Below are 19,726 nucleotides of genomic sequence, written 5' to 3' on the forward strand. Positions count from 1 at the left end.
CACACACACACACACACACACAAAAAATAAAAAAAAATCGGTGAAACATTTATTCCCTTTGTTAAAATTCAGTTGCTCGCTGTAGATAAAATTAAGATAGCTCTAAATACAGTCAGATATCACTGAGGTTGTTTGATGAATAAAGTCTTTTTTCTCCTTTTTCTTTTTCTTTCTTTTTTTTTGGTTTTTTTTTTGTTCCTCTTTTGCTTCTAAATGAGAAGAATTATTTTTATGGAAATTTCAGGCAAATGTGACTTCCATGTACTGCTTGCAGATTTGCAGTTTTTGACACAAGATTTATTAATGCAGGCAAGAAGAGCAATTTCTCTTTAATTTACAACAGAGCTAGTAGTCCATCTCATAATTCTTATGCAAAACATAGCCTCTTTCTGCCTCCCCAGGGAAATGTTTAATAGCATGGGGCTGTAGTGAGCTCTTGTATTGCTAAGATTCCACTTCATATACAAACAAAGCTACAGAGTGTACAGTGAAATGTTACTGCAGAGGAGACAAACCTTTCAGTTACGTGCCAGAGCTTTACCCTATGGACGCCACTGTGCTCATCCCCTGAACCTGGCCTGCTCCAGTGACCCAGCTAGTTGATGACAGTGTTACTCCTAGGGATTAAAGATGATTTGAATAAATATTCTCAATTCATGTCGTCTTGAAAAATTTCTAATTTCAGATAAAAAGATAAAGCCCAATGTGGCTATAGCTGTTAAAGATGTAGTACAATACCTGAGCCTTTTACTGCTTTCACTTATTATATTCAAACAGTCTGCAAATTGATTGTTTTCTTCCATGAAGCAAAGGTCAGTAGACAGAGGAGAGGAACGAAAAAGAAAATCCCCAAGTCTCAGGCCATCTAACTCCTACACTGACTGAAAGATAATGAGCAGTGAGGTATACAGTGTACAGTTTCCAGTGGATTCCTTTTCATCTCCATGTATACACTCAGGGTTATTTCCACTGGGGCTTTCTTTCTTGTTGACATTTTATGTGCAATTTGCTTTTTATATAAAGTGAAAATAAACACCTAGAACTGTAAGGAAGAAATAATCTGTTTTTCATGTGTGAAGGAAGTGAGTGGTCCTGTTAAATAACAGGAAAGATTATAAAGAAGAGAACATTGGTAGTTAAGGCCAAACCCCATAGTTTAGACAGTAATATATTTCTGTTGGACGCATTTGTTCATTTGAGTCTTCTGACACCTTGTCTCTGTTCCTCACCTAAATTGATTTACCTGGGAGTATCTTCATTTTCTAAAGCCACCTTCTCAGACTTCTTTTGATGAGTATCAGAGTTAAAGTTTAGATTCTCAGAACTGCTTAATGTAACAAGCATGCCATTGCTGATGGAGTGGAACAACTCATGGTAGCAAAAGTCATCCTGAAATTCACTGAGAAATTCTTCACCATCTCTTCTGACTTACACATACAGTTCACACAGGTTAAGATCCTAAGGCATTATCACATGTTTTTAATGTTTACCATCAAAAATATACTTGGAATGTCAGAAATTACTCCTTTGAAAGATCAACTTTCAAATGTTGCCTTTTAAAACTATCCAGTGAAGGATCTAGTACCTGGTATAGAATGACCAAAGAAGCATCACCTTTCACTTAACAATGCTGCAGCTCCGGTGCCATTTGGTTTCATAGTCATAAGTCATTAGTGCATAGTTTAAAGTACTGTAATTATATTATCCCATTCCTTTGCAACAGGCAATATATTTTTTTCACTGAACTTGATAAATACTGAACTAATATATGGAATATTGAACTTTTAAAAAATAATATATACTGAGAATAAAAATTCAGGTTCCAGATCTTCATGCACTGAATTCTGTTAGCAGTGACATCCTATCCACAGAGAGCTAAAATGCCAGTACTCCCAGTCTCAGTAAACTCCTAAACAACTTACAGAATCATGGTTTTGAATCTGTCATCCAAATAGTATAATAAAGTCTAATTTTGAATTATTTTAAGACATGGTGAGTTTGAGTATCTTCTGGAAGGAAAGAAAGTTATATGCACACAAGTAAAGACAGAACTGAATCTGAGCTTGTAACCATTCTGAATACTTCTACCCCTCTTCTATCACAATGGCTACAGGCACCAAAAATCTGCGGCCTCCCAAAATCGAGTAGAGAACATGTCCTGCACCATGATTTTCTGTTGGTGCATTAGATATGAGCTCTGTCACTCTTCTATGCCTCATTCTAAGACACTTGCTCATTTGAAGACCATCTGAATTTATGTCTGCTTTATGCATCACATCTAGCCCTTCCAACGCTATGCCTTCATTGCAAAACTACTTTGCCTACCAAAGAACAATTGTCTTAAAAAACTCAGCAAGCCAGTTATTCACTTAAACAGTATCTTCTCTCTAACATGCCTGGCAGCAGAAAAGCAACCTCAAAGTAGGTCACGAACTAAACCTGATAACTGATCAGGTTAAAAAAAAAAAAAAAAAAAAAAAAAAAAAAAAAAAAAAGTTTACTTGACATATAGTTGTTTTGGAATAACAATTTGTGTTTTAAAATATTTTAGGAGGAGTCGTAGGCAAGACGTGAGACATGGAAACCCTCTGACTCAGTGCCGAGGTTTCAACCTGAAAGGTACTGTAATTTAATGATCTTTATGCTATATAAAGAGTGCATGGCTTTCCTCATATGATTCACTGCAGCTCACATCTGTGTGGTTTACTGGTAAAGCATAATTATTTTCCAAGTCTAAGTCTTTCCTTGCAATTATATGAATCCTGCATAAATGTAGTAAAATGATAACCCATGAAATGTAGAGTTCAACATACATGAAATAAGAAGCTGATAGTATTGACTAGAAACAGGTGTAGTGAATTTGAGTGCTTTTATAAGTCCTTTAAGTCTTTATCAATTTCTCTTTATGTGATTAAGGTTTAACCCTGAACATTTAAAGTAGAATAGAATTTGAGGTTAGATTGGTTTTTGGAGCACATCTTTCAGCAGGTTCCTTTCCGTTGTCACTATTCCTTTCTCCTTCAACAAAGAAAAATTAATTTATTCAAACCTATTTATAAATTCCCTTATTTCTAGTTGTGCGACTGTTTAGCCAGGCTGGCACAGTGCAGATAGACAGTGGAGAAAAGACTCTGCCTTCCCAGCTGCCCCCTTCTCCACATTGCTAGTCAACAGTCAGGTGTGGCCAAAGTCGCAAAGTAGATACACACTTAAAAGCAGCTTAATCTTTTTTAAGCCCATACATGCCTAAGTGAGGCTGTGGCAACATCAAAACACAGGCACACATTAGAGAATCACATTCCAGTTTCTGAGCCTGTGTCTTCTAAGTGTGCTCTCAACTGTGCTATCTGGAGATGAAATAATAAATCTCACTGTAAATTGCTGATTGAATTTTTGACTGAATGAGAGAAGAATGCTTGAAGAGTTATATATCAAAGGTTCATTCATATAAAATTTTGTTTTGTTTTTTTCTTTCTGTATCCCACAAGAGTCTCCTGCTCACTCTTCTGGTCTTTTTTCTTCCAGGAGTAAGTCAGGCATAGCATCCTCAGCCCAAATGTGGCTAACTGTTCTCTGGCTGGCAGCCCACAGTGCCAATGTATTGTTTCCCATGACTCAGTGTTAGGTCATTTATATGAATCCAGATAGCTTGAACAAGTTAATCACAAACTTGTGATCAACTTCACCCCACCGTAACAGATTATGCACCTGAACTCTGAGACATTCATATTAAAGCTCAGGCTCTGAACCATGAAGAAACTTGAGCTGTGTGTCCTACCTTGCAGTCATGTGCAGTGATCACCCACCCACTGTCTTTCCCAAGGACTGGTGTCTCCTCTTTCAATGTGGAAAATGTGAGACTGTCACCTGTCTGCTTTGTGGGTTGAGAAAAAACAAACATTTAAACCTTGACATTCTTGTGACACAGGAATCTTGTTTTCAAGACATTTTTCTGAGTTTTGAAATATTTATAGATTTGGATGTTTTAGTAATCTTAAAGGATGTTTTGGTGACAGCAGTGTACGTAGATGACACTGGCTTCCCTGGGGGAATAAAAAAGAAAAAGAAACAGCAACTTGACTCTTTCAAAATATAATTTGTTATTTGTCACAAAACTCCTGTGCTGGGAGGAAAATTGAAGTCTGCTTCAAGGACAGAAGAGCAGAGTTGGGTGACAACAAGAAATCTTCCAAGTTTATAAGAAGAGATAGTCTTGAAACTCAAATTTCAAGCATGACAGGTTGCATGCCTTAGACAAAAAACAGTATTTCTAGCATATTGCTATTTTTAATAGATCATTAAGAACTAAAAGATTTGTAATATTGTTTTTAAAATGTTATGTTAAGTACTTCAGTATTTTTTATCCTTGTGTTAGTGTTTATGGACATCAGAGAAATGCATTTTTATTTCGTCACCATTCTCAGAATTTGTAAGTGTTAGTAGGATGGACTAGTGGAAAAGTTAGATATTGCTACAGCTCTGATTCCTCCCATATTTCACAGCTACAGATAGGACAGCCAAGCTCAGTTAGTTTATGGTCTTTGAATGGAAAATATGTCTACATTATTCTGGTAAAAAAAAAAAAAAATGCAGTTGATTTTGGCACAACCTCACAACTGTGCTGAGAACTTTCAAGGACTAAAACCAGGGAAAGTCTCCTTAAGTAAAGTAGCATAGATCCCCATTTCATATGTGAAGAAGTTGAGAAGAATGGGAGATAAAATACATTCGTAGGAAGACCAGTTTTAGGACTGTGCAAAAATACAATACGATTACTACTTGCTTGTGAAAATAAATATCTTAATTTTATATATGTAGTAAGCTTTTAATCTGAAGTGTACTTTTTTTTGAGGACAAATATTTTAATTTGTGGAAAATAATGAACATCTAAAAGTTCCTTTCAGTAACTGCCATCTATCAAGAGTATAAAGGGCCACAGCAAGTCTAAATGATGACATACATTTAGCACTTGCCCATGTGCTGCTGGAGTGCTTTGTATTTTTCCTAGTCTCTGTTGATTGCCTAAGTATTCACTGAATTTCAGATTTAGAGCTAGACCCTTTTTCTTGCTTTTTGAGAGAAGAATGCTTAAGAGTCAAGTCTGCCCTCTCTTGCTTCCCTGTGATACTGCATGACAGGATGGAGCTGTCCTTATGTCATGATGTATTTTTGAATCATACCAACAATATTGCCCTAATTTCCAGACTGTGAAGGGTGAAAAAATACACCAAATGCTTTGTTCTACATTGGACAGTTCCGACAAGGTGGTTTTGTCATAGCAGAGAATGAGATCATTTCAGGAAAGAATATCCCCAGGCTGTTATCCCATCTGGAAGCAGCAATTTCCAGGCAGAACTCCACTCAGTAGAAGTGTTGGGCATGCATTTGCCTACCTGCCCACAGGTATCCCACTTTCTCAGAAGATATCATATCTAAGTGATAACACCAGTATTTGGAATTGGCTTTTCTTTGTTACATTTTTATTTCCTTTCTTGGAAAATTCTGTACCATGACATAACTATTATCTGCTAATATCAGGATTAGATGTACTTCAATTGACTGTATTGCAGATGATGCTACATGGCTATTTATTTTCTATACAACACCAACATTTACAGTAACCTGGCCTGTCTTCTTTTACCTTGTAGCATACAGAAATGCAGCAGAAACAGTCCAATATGGAGTAAAAAACAACACCACCTTTCTTGAATGTACACCTAAATCTCCTCAGGCTTCTATTAAATGGCTGCTACAGAAAGATAATGACAGGAGGAAAGAGGTGAGTAATGTCATCAACAGCTCTGGAAGGGACCCCAGTCAGCCCATCTCAGAACAAGGCAAGATGGCATTTGTGTTTTCATTAGACACAGAATCTGAAGAATTTGTGTGGGTGCAGGACATCAGACAGCCCTTTATTTGTATAAATTAAGGTAGTCTTCAGTGTAGCAGAAAGGCATTTCACTCCTCAGCTCCACCAGCTCTGAACAGAACAAAACAGCTATTAAATAATAATAATAAAGTCAAGGAAGAAGATAATGAATTTTTCTTTCTCACCTTACTAATTGCAGATGAAAGTTTGCAGCACTTGGGATTTATTATTGATCTGAGGAAAGAGGCATAAAGGCAGTAAGCTGTGTAGAGTTCAGGAATAAGTCTTCTTACAGTGGCCTTTCTGTGCTTTTGAAAAGATAAAAGGCATAAGTGGGAGAAATGTGAAAGATTTCTTTAGCAAGAACACATATTGACAAAAGCATTTCCCCACCATGCTGCAATCACATTTTCCATTACTGCAGTCTCTAAGGCTCTCAGATCTCAGCACTATAATATACAGTAAGATTGTTTATGAAGAACACATCTTTTTTAACTAATATAAAAGGGGAAAAATCCATTTCAGGTCTGAGGCAGTTACTGTTTGAATAAGAAGGAATATTTTCTTTAAGGAAAAATTAAGTGTTATGGTATCTGTTGATAGTTTATAAACACTGAAAAGCACTACTCTCATAACAGGCCATTTTCCAAAATCAGATAGGACTTAGAAGCCTTTTGTGGAGTCTTTTCATCCTATTCTCTCCTGTAGTCTTATGATAGATACTCAAGTCATGTCCTGGTAATTTAGGTGAAATTATTTAACCCATTGCTTCAGAATAGCATCTTCCTCTTTTTTTTCTTGTTATATTCTATATAAGTACTAGAATCAGTGCAGTTTTAAATAGAAACTGACAAACTAAAGTAATCAAAAGGTTGATTACATTTTAAACTGAACTTAATCTCACAAGTTTTTTACAATAACAGAATAGCACAATAAATAAATGAGTTCCCAAAAGTATCAGGTATAATGAAAAATTCAGTGTCAAAATAGAAAAATATTTCATACAAATAGCAGCACCGTTATTCTTTGATAATAGGGAATTTAGCAATTTTTATTTCATAGCTAATATGCCAAGGGACATATATAGTCGTTTATAATCAGATGATGACAAAACAAGCTGTGGTAACTTGCTTTCTTCAGATGATGTGACCATCTCTTGGGACTGTCCAAAGTCTGAAGCCAGAAAGGATATGAGGGAGTAGAAAAATTGCCTTATGTTTCCAATGAGGTAACATAGCTGATGCTATATGAAGAAAACTTCTGTACCAGTCTTTAGACTCCACAGCTCAGATAGAGTTCTTCAGAAGTTAGCTCCAGAAACTCACTAGCAGTCCTAGTTTTCACCAGAAACCATATTCTATTCAATGACAGATCAAGCCTTGGCTTAATCTTGCACCTTTCTTCCATCTCAATAGCAACCTTTGATGCTGGAAAAGACATTCACAGACTAGTAACCCCAGCAAATAAAAGTTTGTTTTTTCAGCTTCTCTTCTTGAACATTTCAGAGACTTTTCTTTTATAAAGATTTACATCTTTATCTCCATCCTAATCAAATCTACTTTAATGTAATGAATAAAAATATTGAAATCATTTTCTCTAGAGACACTCATGTTAGGAGCTAGCCTCTTTCCTAACAATAGCAGGCATAGTGGCCACTGTGATTCATGATGAAGCAAAACATAACACCTTTAAAATGTTCATTAAAAAAAGATAGAGACATTTAAAGTAATAGTTAAGGAGAAGTTGCAATACTTTATTGTTTTGTAACATTCTTGAAAAAGTCCCTTCTGTCTTTTCTGCCTTTAGGTTAAGCTGAATGAGAGGATCATAGCTACTGAGCAAGGACTTCTCATTCGCTCTGTCCAAGACAGTGATCGGGGGCTTTATCACTGCATCGCAACAGAGAACAATTTCAAGCAGACCTTAGCAAAGATCAATTTCAAAGTGCTGGATACAGAGATGGTGGCCTACATGACTGACAAGTGGTCCCCGTGGACCTGGGCCAGCTCGGTGCGAGCCCTGCAATTCCACCCAAAGGACTTTGTGGGAACTTTCAGTCACTCTGAAATGCAGATGATCAACCAATACTGCAAAGACAGTAGACATCAAGGCCAGCGGAGGGAAGAACCCCAGAAGATGAGAGGGGACTACAGCAAATTAAAGGCCCTTATCAATAGCAGGAAAAGTAGAAATAGAAGAAATCAGTTACCTGGTTCTTAATTTCACAGCAGGAGATATGTTTGTCCTTACTGTAGAGGGCTTATATTTGTCTGTTGAGAACAAAGTTGTGCAAATACGGTGAAAAATTAGATGAAATTGCAACAAGCCTCAGAAAAGATCCTCCTCCAAATAAAATGCAGTGTAACTCAACTCAAGAAAAGATGTGGAGCATTTTCAGTCCTAGATGCTTACTGGCACTAGGTTAGGCTATGTCATGGAAACAAAAATGAGTGTTCTTAAACCAGATTCCTATTTAGTATCTCAATATTTAATTACAGTTCAACAGAAATTGTTAGAAACTCAGTGCAGTATCTTGCAACTCTGGATCTGTGCCAGACTGGTGATGGAAGAATCTGGATTAAGATGCACACCCCAAAAAGGACGGTACTAAAATTTCTTTGCACTGCATTTGTGAACACGAGTTTCTACTTGTTTACTAATTGATACTGGGTTTACAGCTTTCACTCATTGTTCAAATCATGTAAGTACGTGCAGATAAAGTGCAGATAAAGTGTCGTAGAAATGTGTCATTCATTCAGAGGTCAAATGAAGGAATGAGTAGAAGAAAAAATTATGTTTTTATACATTGTCAGAGGAAACACTGATTATTGTGCATAGTATGAGTTGTAATAAATTAATGAGTTCTGGAATGTAACTTAAAATATCTCTGCTCATATTGATTTTTTATTAATATACGATGTTCTATAACACTACATAGCTTTATGAGTGGTACAGTGCTAACATGAGAATGTTCATTATATGTACAATTTTGAAAAGCACCTAAGTGACTTGGGTATTTAAGCTGTTTTCAAAGAATTACACTCCTTTGGTTTGATTTTCAAAAGACAGAATGTGCAGGGTGTCAATTCAAAAAAATTATTTAATCTATTCCATAGTTAAATTGAGGTTAGCCTGCAATATAGAAACAAATTATGAACAACTTTGACAATTTTAAAACTTATGTTTTCAGCTTCTCAACACAGAAAATGTTATCTAGATTTTTTAAATGTTTTCACAATTTCTTCCTCTGTTCTGTTTTTCTGCTGTAAAGAATATATATATTAAAAAAAAAATGGAAAATGATAAGAAACAGAGAAAAACAATATTTAAAAAACGGATTAGGGTCAAAAAAAGAGAAAGTGTAATAACATTTTGAGAGATACATTTAAACAGAAATATTTTTGTTCAAGAAGAAGCTGTCAGGCCTAATGAAGTTCATCATATTGCTAATTGATTGCATGTGCATCAAGCTATCCTGGTAAAAACAATCACCCTTTTTTTTTTTTTTTTTTTTTTTTTTGAGCAATGCCGATACCAAAAAATAGGGACAGGTGTTCTTTATTTTACTTTCTAAGAGTGTTTCAGAATCCACTGAATCTCTTCAGAGGAAACAGACACCAGGAATTTAAAATGTGGAAGTAACTTAGACAAAATATGTTTTATTTTAATGGAGTTAACTCTGTTACTGAGATGATACCATAGTTCTTTATGTCGTATAATTGCCACCTGGGACAGGATAGCTGGGAAATGGATCCTGATTTGTTAAGCCTCTTAAACACTCTCCCTTAAGACCCTTTGATGCTGATGGGAGCTCTTGGACTTTGGTTTATGTGCTTAATGCTTATTTCAAAGGGGATGGCAATGCCTGCCTGTTCATATACTACTGTGTAGCTGAGTGCTTTTCTTTATCAAGGCCTAAATGCACGTTTCTGTAGCATGCAGACACTGGTATCTGGGGTTCTTCTTATGGAAACCAGTGAGTAGAATGTCTCTTTGACTTCTGCAAGCTTGAATCTGGCCCCAAGAGCTAGAGAATTAAAAGAAAAATAATAAAAATAAAAATAATAATTAAAAAATAAAAAATAATTAAAAAATAAAAGGAGATGGGTAAGAGGTAAGAAGATTTTCTTTTCCCAGCTGACTTTCAGTGGAGCAAACTGGTTTTTATTTGTTTGCTGTTTTTTGTTTTTGTTTGTTTGTTTTTTGTTTTTTTTTTTCCCTGAGGACAACTGACTTCTGGAGTGTATAACTTACAAACCAAAAACTGAGTGCCACAAAATGAAACTACCTCCTGGAATTACATTAGTGCATATGCTCTCTGTGCTGCCATGCTCTTCCTATCTCCTATTCACTGCAGAGTTAGTGTGATCTTAGCATCTATTGTGAGGATCATAATTGCTTCCTCATGGAACACAGTGATTAATAAGTATTTAAGGCTACAATTTAGCCTTTAAGCGGTTAGGTACAGTGATGTTTTAACAGGCCTCCATTAGGCCTCAAAAATTATAGTTACACTGTTTTCTAATAGAATATTGGCAATAAGGGATTCCGTTAAAACAATCAGCATAGCTCACAGTTTTGTGTGATTATAAAATAATATTTTTAAAGCTGCTTCATATACCATTATTATGGTATGACTGTTTAAGGGATTATACTTAAACTAACATTTTTCCTGCTGCATGAAAACTTCAGCATATATATAATAAGCTTGTCAGTGCATAAGCGGTCCAAGCTTCCACGCTTTAGCAGCCTTCCCCTGTGTGTAGAGTAGTCAGGAGCCAGATGCGCAGCTGGTATAAACTGATGGAACTTCCTTGCTGTTCATTTAGCTACTGTGCATTCTGCCATCTGAGTGGCCCTAAATGTACAGAATACATGAACTGCAATTATCCTTTGTTTCAAGTAGCCCCTCTACTGTAGGCGACACCAAAAGTTAGGACTGTAATATTGTTTGTGCTATTTAATACTTCCTATTTTGAGGATTACTAAATAATGTATATAATTTTATTTCTTAAAAAATACAAAAGCAAAAAGACTTCTAGGCATAACTTCACCAAATGTAAAGATATGTTCTCTGCTAAGAACTTCACAGTGTACTGATATTTTCAGGCAATTTTTATTTTGTGTAGTTTGTAAAGTTCGCTGAAATCTTGACCTAACGATGTGTTCTTTGCAACTGTTGTTACTGTAGATATGCGTGTTTTATTAAGAAAATCCTGTTTTTAAAAGTGTAGGTATGTGTATAAGTTTCTAGCACGATGAAACTGTCATTACAGTGAATATGCATTATATGGTGTGTAAGAAAGAACAAAATGTAGTTTAAAATAGTATTATTTAATTAAATATCTAAAATACTATTTGCCTGACAAAATAAAGTGTGTTGCAACATTTTTTCTGTTCTGTTTTTTTTGTTTGTTTGTTTGTTTTTAATATACTTCTTTACTGTTGTTTGTTAAAAATAAGGAGTTTTATCTCTTTATCTGAAGAGCAATCCCAAAGGGTTTCTTAGGCAAGTACAAGGAAGTGCTTGCACCATCAGGTATTGCAGCTGATCAGTACTGAGCCCCTCTTCAGTATGAACACTCATCCGCAAAGATTTCCAGGGATAGATGAGGATTCCGGGTTGAATTCTTACAGAAAAGATCTGTGCTGAAGACCTTGCATGTAAACTGGTCAACATTTTCTTGTTGCATATACCTATATGAAATATGTATTTATTCATATATATCTTTTCCATATTTGTATACAAAAAAAAAAATAAATAAAAAAAATTCTAGTAACAAAATAAACTGTTTCAGGAACATCTGACAATAAATAAGGAGAGCAGAATATAAATGCTTTCTAATTTTATTTCACTTTGAAATGAAGGAAAACAAACATAATCACCCATTCTGTGAAATCCAGCAAATGAAAATTTGTGCTGTTCAGCTTTTTCTTTCACTCAAGACATTTGCCAAGCAACTCCCCACGGCAAGGAGGCTGGTGGGTCTGCACTGTAATAGGGACCCACAGATCACTCCCATTTCCTGGCTTGTCCTTGGAACAAATAACCTGCCTGACACCTGCAGTACATTCCTTTTCCCCACGTCTATCATCCAAGCAGTTTTATAATTGTTCTTCTTATCTTCAAATGGGTTTTATAAAGAAAGCATAGGGCATACCCCATTTGAAGCAATAATCATTCCTTAAAATACAAACCTTCATAACAAGGTTCTGGGTTAATAAATCTGGATTTTGAATTCCCAAGTAGACAGGTTCCTGCAAGGCATTATGAGAGGGACAAGATTACCTCATCCTAGAATTTCTGTTCTGGCTGGCTGTGAGATGTGCTGACCCTGGAGAGATACCTGCACTCATGCCAGTTCAGGTCTGATGCTGAGCTTTTGAACACTCCATCCTGCTGCAGGAAATGCTTGGATTGGGTTCCAAAAGGCAGGGATTTAAGAGAGAGGCATTTACAGTCTATAATGCTCTGATATACTTTTCACAGACCTGATCCTCCATCTTTAAACTTCAGTCAGCCTTCTTCAGATCCTCTCTGCCTTTTTCCCCACTATCTCTGGAGTTGCAGCAAGGTTCAACCACTTATCTCTTTGATTCCCTAGCTCCAGGCAGCAGTAAAACAAGTCATTGATTTCTCAGGACATTTGTTGCAAGATTTTCAAACACCTGAGCTTCCTTCTCCCGAATTTGTTGGAACTTTTTTTCACATGGAGCTACTTGCCTTTTCTAGTGACAGACCCTGTTGAGTGGAAGCAGGATGTGAGTTCACAGAATCTACTGTGAAGCATGTGCAGGATATCTAGAAGGGCAGATTATTACTTGGCACATCCTCCTCAATGCATCCACAAAACCCAGAGGGAACCAATGAAAAATGTTGCCTGCACAGGAGGCACTGCTAACACCAGGGTGGCTCCCGACACTGCAGTGTGATTGTTGCCTATGGAATTCATTGTCGTCTCTAGAATTACGTCAGCAGATGTAATTCTATGGCGCAGGCCATAAAAGCAAGTTGAGAGACTATGACTTTCGTCTAAAGCAATGGACTAGGTCTCAGGAGACCAATATATCTTTATCCTTTGAGCTGCAGCTTGATTGCTAAGCCCATTCTTCTGCAACCCAAGGTGGTCTGGGGAGAAATGATTTCATGTGATATGAACTCAAATAAAATTACACATGGGTACATATCTGCTGGTCCCATTTATATACACTGACACATACAATAAAGACAAATATAGAAGCTTTTCATAGAGTATTTGCTAGTTCATTTAGCTTATTTTGATGTTACTGTACATCCTTTTTCTGTTTAATTTTGATCAGAATCAGATATCAGATTTTCAAGACATTATTAACCTGTGAGTTGAACAGTTAGTATAAAAAACATAGAATCATAGAATCATAGAATGGCAAGGTTGGAAAGAACCTACAAGATCATCTAGTCCAACTGTCCTCCCGTTAACATAGCTACAGCAAACCACTAAACCATATCTTATAGCTCCTTATCCAGATGCCTCTTGAACACAGCCGAGCATCAACCAACACTCCCAGGTCCCTTTCCTCATCACAGTCATCCAGCCACTCTGCCCCAAGCTTATACAGCTGCATGGGGTTATTGTGGCCGAAGTGCAGGACCTGGCACTTGGCCTTGTTGAATCTCATCCCATTCACCTCAGCCCAGTGATCCAGCCTACCCAGATCCCTCTGAAGTGCCTCCCTACTCTCAGGCAGATCAACACCACCTCCCAACTCGGCGTCATCTGCAAACTTACTGAGGGTACACTCAATCTCCCTCATCTAGGTCATCAGTGAAGATATTAAACAAGATGGGCACCAGTACAGATCTCTGGGGGACACCACTTGAAACTGGTCACCAGCTAGACATAACTATTGACCACCACCCACTGAGCACAGCCCTCTAGCCAGTTCCTTACCCAAAGGAGGGTATACCAGTCCAGGCCACAGGCAGCCAGTTTCCCCAGAATACTGTGAGAGACCATGTCAAAAGCTTTGCTGAAGTCTAGGTAGACTACATCAACAGCCTTTCCCTCATCTACCAGTCTGGTCACCCAGTCACAGAAAGAAGTGAGGTTGGTCAAGCATGACCTGCCTTTCATGAACCTGTACTGGCTGGGCCTGATCCCCTGGACACTTTGCATATGCTGTGTTATCTCACCCAAGATGATTTGTTCCAAAACTTTCCCCAGTACCGAGGTCAGGCTGATAGGCCTGTAGTTCCCCAGATCCTCCTTAAGGCCCTTCTTGTAGATGGGACTCGCATCAGCAAGACTCCAATCCTCCAGGACCTCTCCAGTTAACCAGAAGAGCTGGTAGATGGCGGAGAGCGGCTCAGCAATCACTCCCACCAGCTCCCTCAGCACCCAAGGGTGGTGCCCATCCAGTCCCATGGACCTGTGGCAGTATCTCCAAGAACACTTTAAAAGACAAGCAATTCATCCTCAAAAGCTCCTTCTTCTAATCACCCTTTTTCTAACCTACCTTCTTCTCTGCCTGAACGTGAATTTCCTTTTTACATCAGGGAACTTTAGCATAGTGTAAGTGTTGGCATTTACCTAAACTAAAGGCTGAGATTTGTCAATGCTTTGGCATTCTGCATGCTACAAGATGGAAATTTAATGCGGCTGGCTCAGCAGTCAACAAACAATTATTTCACAGTAATAGACTGCATCCCAGGACTCATTACTGGAATTTATACAGAATTTAACAGAGCAAACAGCATTCACGTATTATTAGCACTGTATCAGTTTTGTTACTGATGATTTGAATGCCAAGCCTTACAAATGAACCCAAATGTTTGCTGAGCTCCACAATCAAGACTGTTTAAGCCACAAGGTTTCAAAACATGCAGCACTTTGAAAAGCCCTAAAACTTTTTCAAAGAATTTTATTTAAAAAAATTAAAAAAAAAATAATTGAAACTTGGTTAGTGTTGTTATTTGTGGGGAATGAGAGAGTCAATAAGAAAGACTGTTTTCTATCTGAGCAACTTGTAAAGAATGATTAAGCACTGGGAAAGGGTAAGCAGAAATACATTTGCTTAACCTTCAGTTCAATACTTTTTTTTTATAACTGTTGTTCTTTGGCACTTTACAGTAGTTCTGTTGCCAGTATCTGCTTTCTCTGTCTCCATTTTGGAGGTCCCAAAGATACATAGGGCTTGTACTTTCTTTCAGGTGCATGTCTTGGGACATAGTTCTCCAGGATCTTTTCTCTAATAAGACCTCAGTAAAAATAACATTACCTGTAGTGTTATCTCTTACTTCTACCTAAACAGCTTCAGCTGTTAATACAATGCTAAATAATAAATAGATAAAAATTGTTGCAAAGAATGAAAGACTGGAACCCTAAAAACAGAGCAATGAAACACGCTTTTTGTGAAAACTTTGTGAAAACTGTGAATATGAATTGCTACTACATCACAGTGATGTTGCTTCCATCACAGTGTCAGCTAAAAAAATGAAATTTAAAAGAGTATTTCCAAGTTGTATGTAGTCTTTTGAGCTTAAGAAACACCAGAACCAGATTACATAGTAGAATGTATGTGTACACATTCAAAAGACATTTAGACAATATTTGTTATGGTCTGTAGAGTGTGTTTTTTTCAGTACAGTATGAGAATACAAGCTCCAATCCAAGCTAAATGATTTTGTTTTGTCAAAATTGAGATACCAGAGAATGGAGAGTTTGGAGAAGTAAAATATCAATCAGCACAGAAACAAGTGCATCCTTTACATATTTGGGACGAAAAGAGTGCACAGCCCTTCTTCCCTTTGTCAAATTCCTGAGGATTATAATGATTTTTGGAATTTACCTGAGTTTGGATCTGTCCTATGTAGAGATCTCTCTTGTTCTATCTCTACCATCGAGAAGTATATGGAGTGGACTTTTGGGAAATGGTTAACACAGAGAATAACATACCTGGTAGGGGCTCATGTTTGTGGCCACTGACTGCCTGCCCTCTGAAGGACCCGAGTCATCTGGCAGAGTGAGGCCTGTTCTGCTATGGGACAAATAGGCCAAGGAGTACTAAAAGGAGTTCAAGATGGTACATTTACTAGTGTTGCTGGAGACCAGTTAGAGATTAACAAAGAAAGAATTGTCTTGCCAGTTTATTCGTTCCTGTCATGAAGGCAAGCTGTTATTTTGAAGGGAACTAACGACACGATGGTGAAAACCATATAAGCTGAATAGAAACTTTCCCTGTATCCTCCAGCCAACTGTAAAGTCAGCCAGCAGAAATCTTGGAAATCATACAAGTCTTCCTGCACTGAGAGCACTCAGGTTTGGATGCCAAGAAAAAATCTCACTCTGAGGGAAACCTCTGAAGTAACTTCTGTTGACTGAACTGTTCTGGCTGGTGAAGGCAGAGCTGAGTGTGGCAGACAGTGTCACGCCATACCAGATGCTGTATCCCCCTAGCCCAGTTTACACCAGATTTTGCCTTACATGTCAGTATGGAAAGAGATGGAGATAAAGCAGTCTGCTGCATTTACTTTGAACTGGCAACTCAGGGCCTCTCCTTTGGTTCAGTCCATCTACTTTGTGCTGTCCCAGAAAGAAAGCTGAGACAGTCATAAACACCATTTAACTGGTTGATTGAGTATACAGCTGCTTTTCATCACTAGAATTGTGCAAAGCAACCACTGGTTCAAAGTCATTATTTCAGTCCCTTTACCAGGACAAAGCACTGAACTGCACAGTTTTGAGACTTGTCAGCATCCTAAACAAAATCAGAGTATGGGGAAGGTTGGTGCAGTAACCTGGAGGGTTCTTATTTGCAAGGGATGCTTGGTAGTGACCTCTTTTTGCTTTAAGATGGGAGAAGAATTTCTGTAAATATTTTCTGCAGGCTGCACAACTGTAATTTCAGAAACAAGGAAGTCTTTTAAATATGCCATAGCTTGGACTTGAAATTTAGCTACTGGAAAAGATCAGGATGTTTGTAATTCATGAAAGATCCAGAACTCAAGTCAAGATTGTATACTGTAAAATAACCCATGTCTCATGCAATGTCATCAATTTCTTGACTAACACATGCATCATCTAGCAATTAATTTCCATCCCTACATCCCAGGAAAGATCCAGAAAGTATGTCCTTGAGGACAGATTAAACTGCAGTCCAGTCCAATGTACTCCTTTTCTAAGATTCTTAAGCCAGGTCCCTTGTGAAAACTTTAGTGATGTTAGCTGGTTACCTTGGATAAGTGAGGTCTGAATAAGGCCTGAAGGATCTGGCTTTCCAGGAATTGTACTCAGCCTCCTTATTCCTGTTTCTGAAGTCTTCTAAATTTTAAACATTTCTCACCACCTAATTCTGGACTCTCTATATTCTCCCTGTAAATTAATTCCAACTCACTGCTGAGAACACTTATTTTATGTGTCATTTATTTTAGGCTGCTGTGGACATAACAGCCACATGCAAATCAGGATATTGCAAACATCAAGTAATATGACATTCTGAAAATCTATTTTTAAAAATCAGAGAAAAAACAATATTATGAAGAAGTTTTTAAAAGGATAATTAATTAATTTCCTTCCAAATTCTATCTTTATGCATAAAATGAAATACAACTTACTGTTGATTTTAGTTGTCAGATCTCAGTTGTAACTGTGTAATTGCTCTCAGTCATCTCCATAAACCAAAACACTCAGATTCCCTAATAACTGGATTATTTCCTTCACAATGAATAGCATAAGACATCTAAATATTGTCTCTAATCAAGGTTCTCTCTTACAACAAGAATGCCATTCTTTCAGGAATTGACATAGCTCTGAACGAAACCACAAGGTGCGCCTCCTGCAGTCCTGGTTGTCTTGCAGCTTTGCTGTTTCATCCACTAGTTCGCTGGCTTGAAGTTGCCTTTGAAGTTAGCTAGGTGGTGCTAGAATACCCTTCTGCATTGAGTTAGCAAGCATATGGCTCATGTTCTTACTGTGCATCAGGCAGTACTTAAAGCTTGGTTTTATAGCGTCCCTCCACATTTAAACATTGTGCAATGAGTCAGTACTGCAGTCCAGCTCTGGACTAGAAACTATTCACAGTGCCTCATTAACTGAATACTGAGATGATTTTAAGGACAGAAATTAGAAAAAAAATATGCATTTTAAAAATCCCCTCCACTGTCAGAGGGTGCAGCTGCTTGGCAATATCCCATCCCTTTCGTTCACTGAAGGGTATTTTGCCTTCTTTAATGTAAGAATTTGTCAAGTAGTTTAATTTTCCTTGCTGCTACAAATCTTGACCCTTGGTCTCCCTAACTTTCTTTGCACAATGCTCCTGTGCTTTTGTTTGCACCTTTGTTTGTTTGCAACACACTTGGATCCACTGACCTGAAGAAATATGTGATGCAATTAATACAGGAGAGCTGTAGAGACAGCTGAGCACAGCCTGAATTTATATTTTCATTTAGCTTGTCAGAAAACTGGTTGCAGCACAAAATGAATGTGTCATCCTAGATCTCACACTCTGTTCTGTGGGCAGCTACATGTGCACAGCAACAGCTGAAATGAAATTGCAGGTCTCAGAAGATATTTAACCTCCAATTATTTTCAATTTCTCTTATCACCATTGACCTCAAATTGCATATTGAACATTTCACAAAGACAAAATGAAAATTAGAGCTGCTGGAAAAGAGTTACAGCAAATGAACACTCTGTGTACTGATACAGCCCTCATAGTTTGTTTGCAGTGTGATTGTATGTGCCAGCTGATCATAGGGAACTGCTCAGGGGCAGCATGTCTATCTGTCTCTACACAGTGTCTTTCTGTGTAGAGTTGATCATGGCTTGGCCACTGCCATGAATGTCATTGTAGAGTTACATATTAACAGGAAGATATCTCTCCACTCAAATATGAAAATTAATGAAATATAGATATGCTTCTTGAAGCCCATGGGCTGGAGAAAATGCAAAAAGGGGAGAAATGATACAGTGTCTTAAATATCCCGTCCAATATGTAGTGGGGTGAGGAGTCTTGAGATGTTGATGGGGATGAGACCCTGAGCAACCTGATCTGGCGATCATCAACCCTGCACACAGCAGGGTCTTGGAATGGTCGAAACTAGGTGATCTTTGGAGGTCCCTTCCAAACCAAGCCATTCTGTGATTCTGTGATTCCATGATTCTAAGTCTAAGAGAAGTGAATAAAAATATTCTCATGTTGGAGAGATATTGGCATTTGGGTAAGCCCTGTGACCTATGGCTTAAAAGGGAAAGCAGGAAGTCTCCTTCTCTACATGTGCTTAGCTGGGTGTACAAACAATCTGAAAATAAATACAGGGTCACACTTTGCCACTGGAGTAATATCTGCTGTGGAAATCTTTAGAATGTCCAAGTGTTTAGATAACTGGCATGCATGGATTGTCCACAGATGAAGGACCTAAGGACGTATAGCACTAGATCAGATAAACTTTAGCATATCTGCCTCTGGAGATGAATGTAAAGGCAGAGAAGAGGATCAGGGGCACAGACACTATAAATCATTGAAAGACTTGAAGTGTGCCAGCTCACACAAGGCCATTCACTGGGACATGTGCACAGTGAGCACACCAATTTCATTTCCCCTCCCCTAAATTTTGAACAAAAGTCAGTGAACTCTGAAGAGTTTGAATAACACCCATGCTTGCACCAAAACAACACTTACAGGCATCAAGCAAGAAAAGCAGTCCTTTGCTCTCAGCACTGTTCATGTACATGTGACAGTCTACATATAGGTCAGAGAGGCAGATTATGTGTACAGTTGAAGATACTTAATTAACTCAGGATAACATACAGTTCATGCATCGTTACCTATACCAGAGGCAGAAGACAGAGCAGGATTGCACCCTTGTAACCAAGTTAG

The 19,726-nt window shown here is 37.7% G+C and overlaps 1 protein-coding gene across 2 annotated transcripts in view; it reads left to right on the forward strand.

Annotated features, from left to right (window-relative positions):
- Positions 1–11,260, forward strand: part of SEMA3C (semaphorin 3C) — a 124,062-nt gene extending 112,802 nt beyond the window's left edge. Inside the window, exons 16-18 of one of the 2 annotated variants that reach the window (XM_015878047.2) lie at positions 2,552–2,619; positions 5,649–5,779; positions 7,676–8,148. In XM_015878047.2, coding sequence (XP_015733533.1) covers positions 2,552–2,619; positions 5,649–5,779; positions 7,676–8,089 — 613 coding nt within the window. In that variant the 3' untranslated portion in view covers positions 8,090–8,148. Of the gene's footprint in view, positions 1–2,551; positions 2,620–5,648; positions 5,780–7,675 lie in introns of both variants that reach the window. The other variant, XM_015878131.1, reaches the window with a different exon arrangement.
- The last annotated feature ends 8,466 nt before the right edge of the window (positions 11,261–19,726 follow it).

Source organism: Coturnix japonica, chromosome 1 (assembly GCF_001577835.2).
Source record: "Coturnix japonica isolate 7356 chromosome 1, Coturnix japonica 2.1, whole genome shotgun sequence".
NCBI classification, from domain to species: Eukaryota; Metazoa; Chordata; class Aves; order Galliformes; family Phasianidae; genus Coturnix; species Coturnix japonica.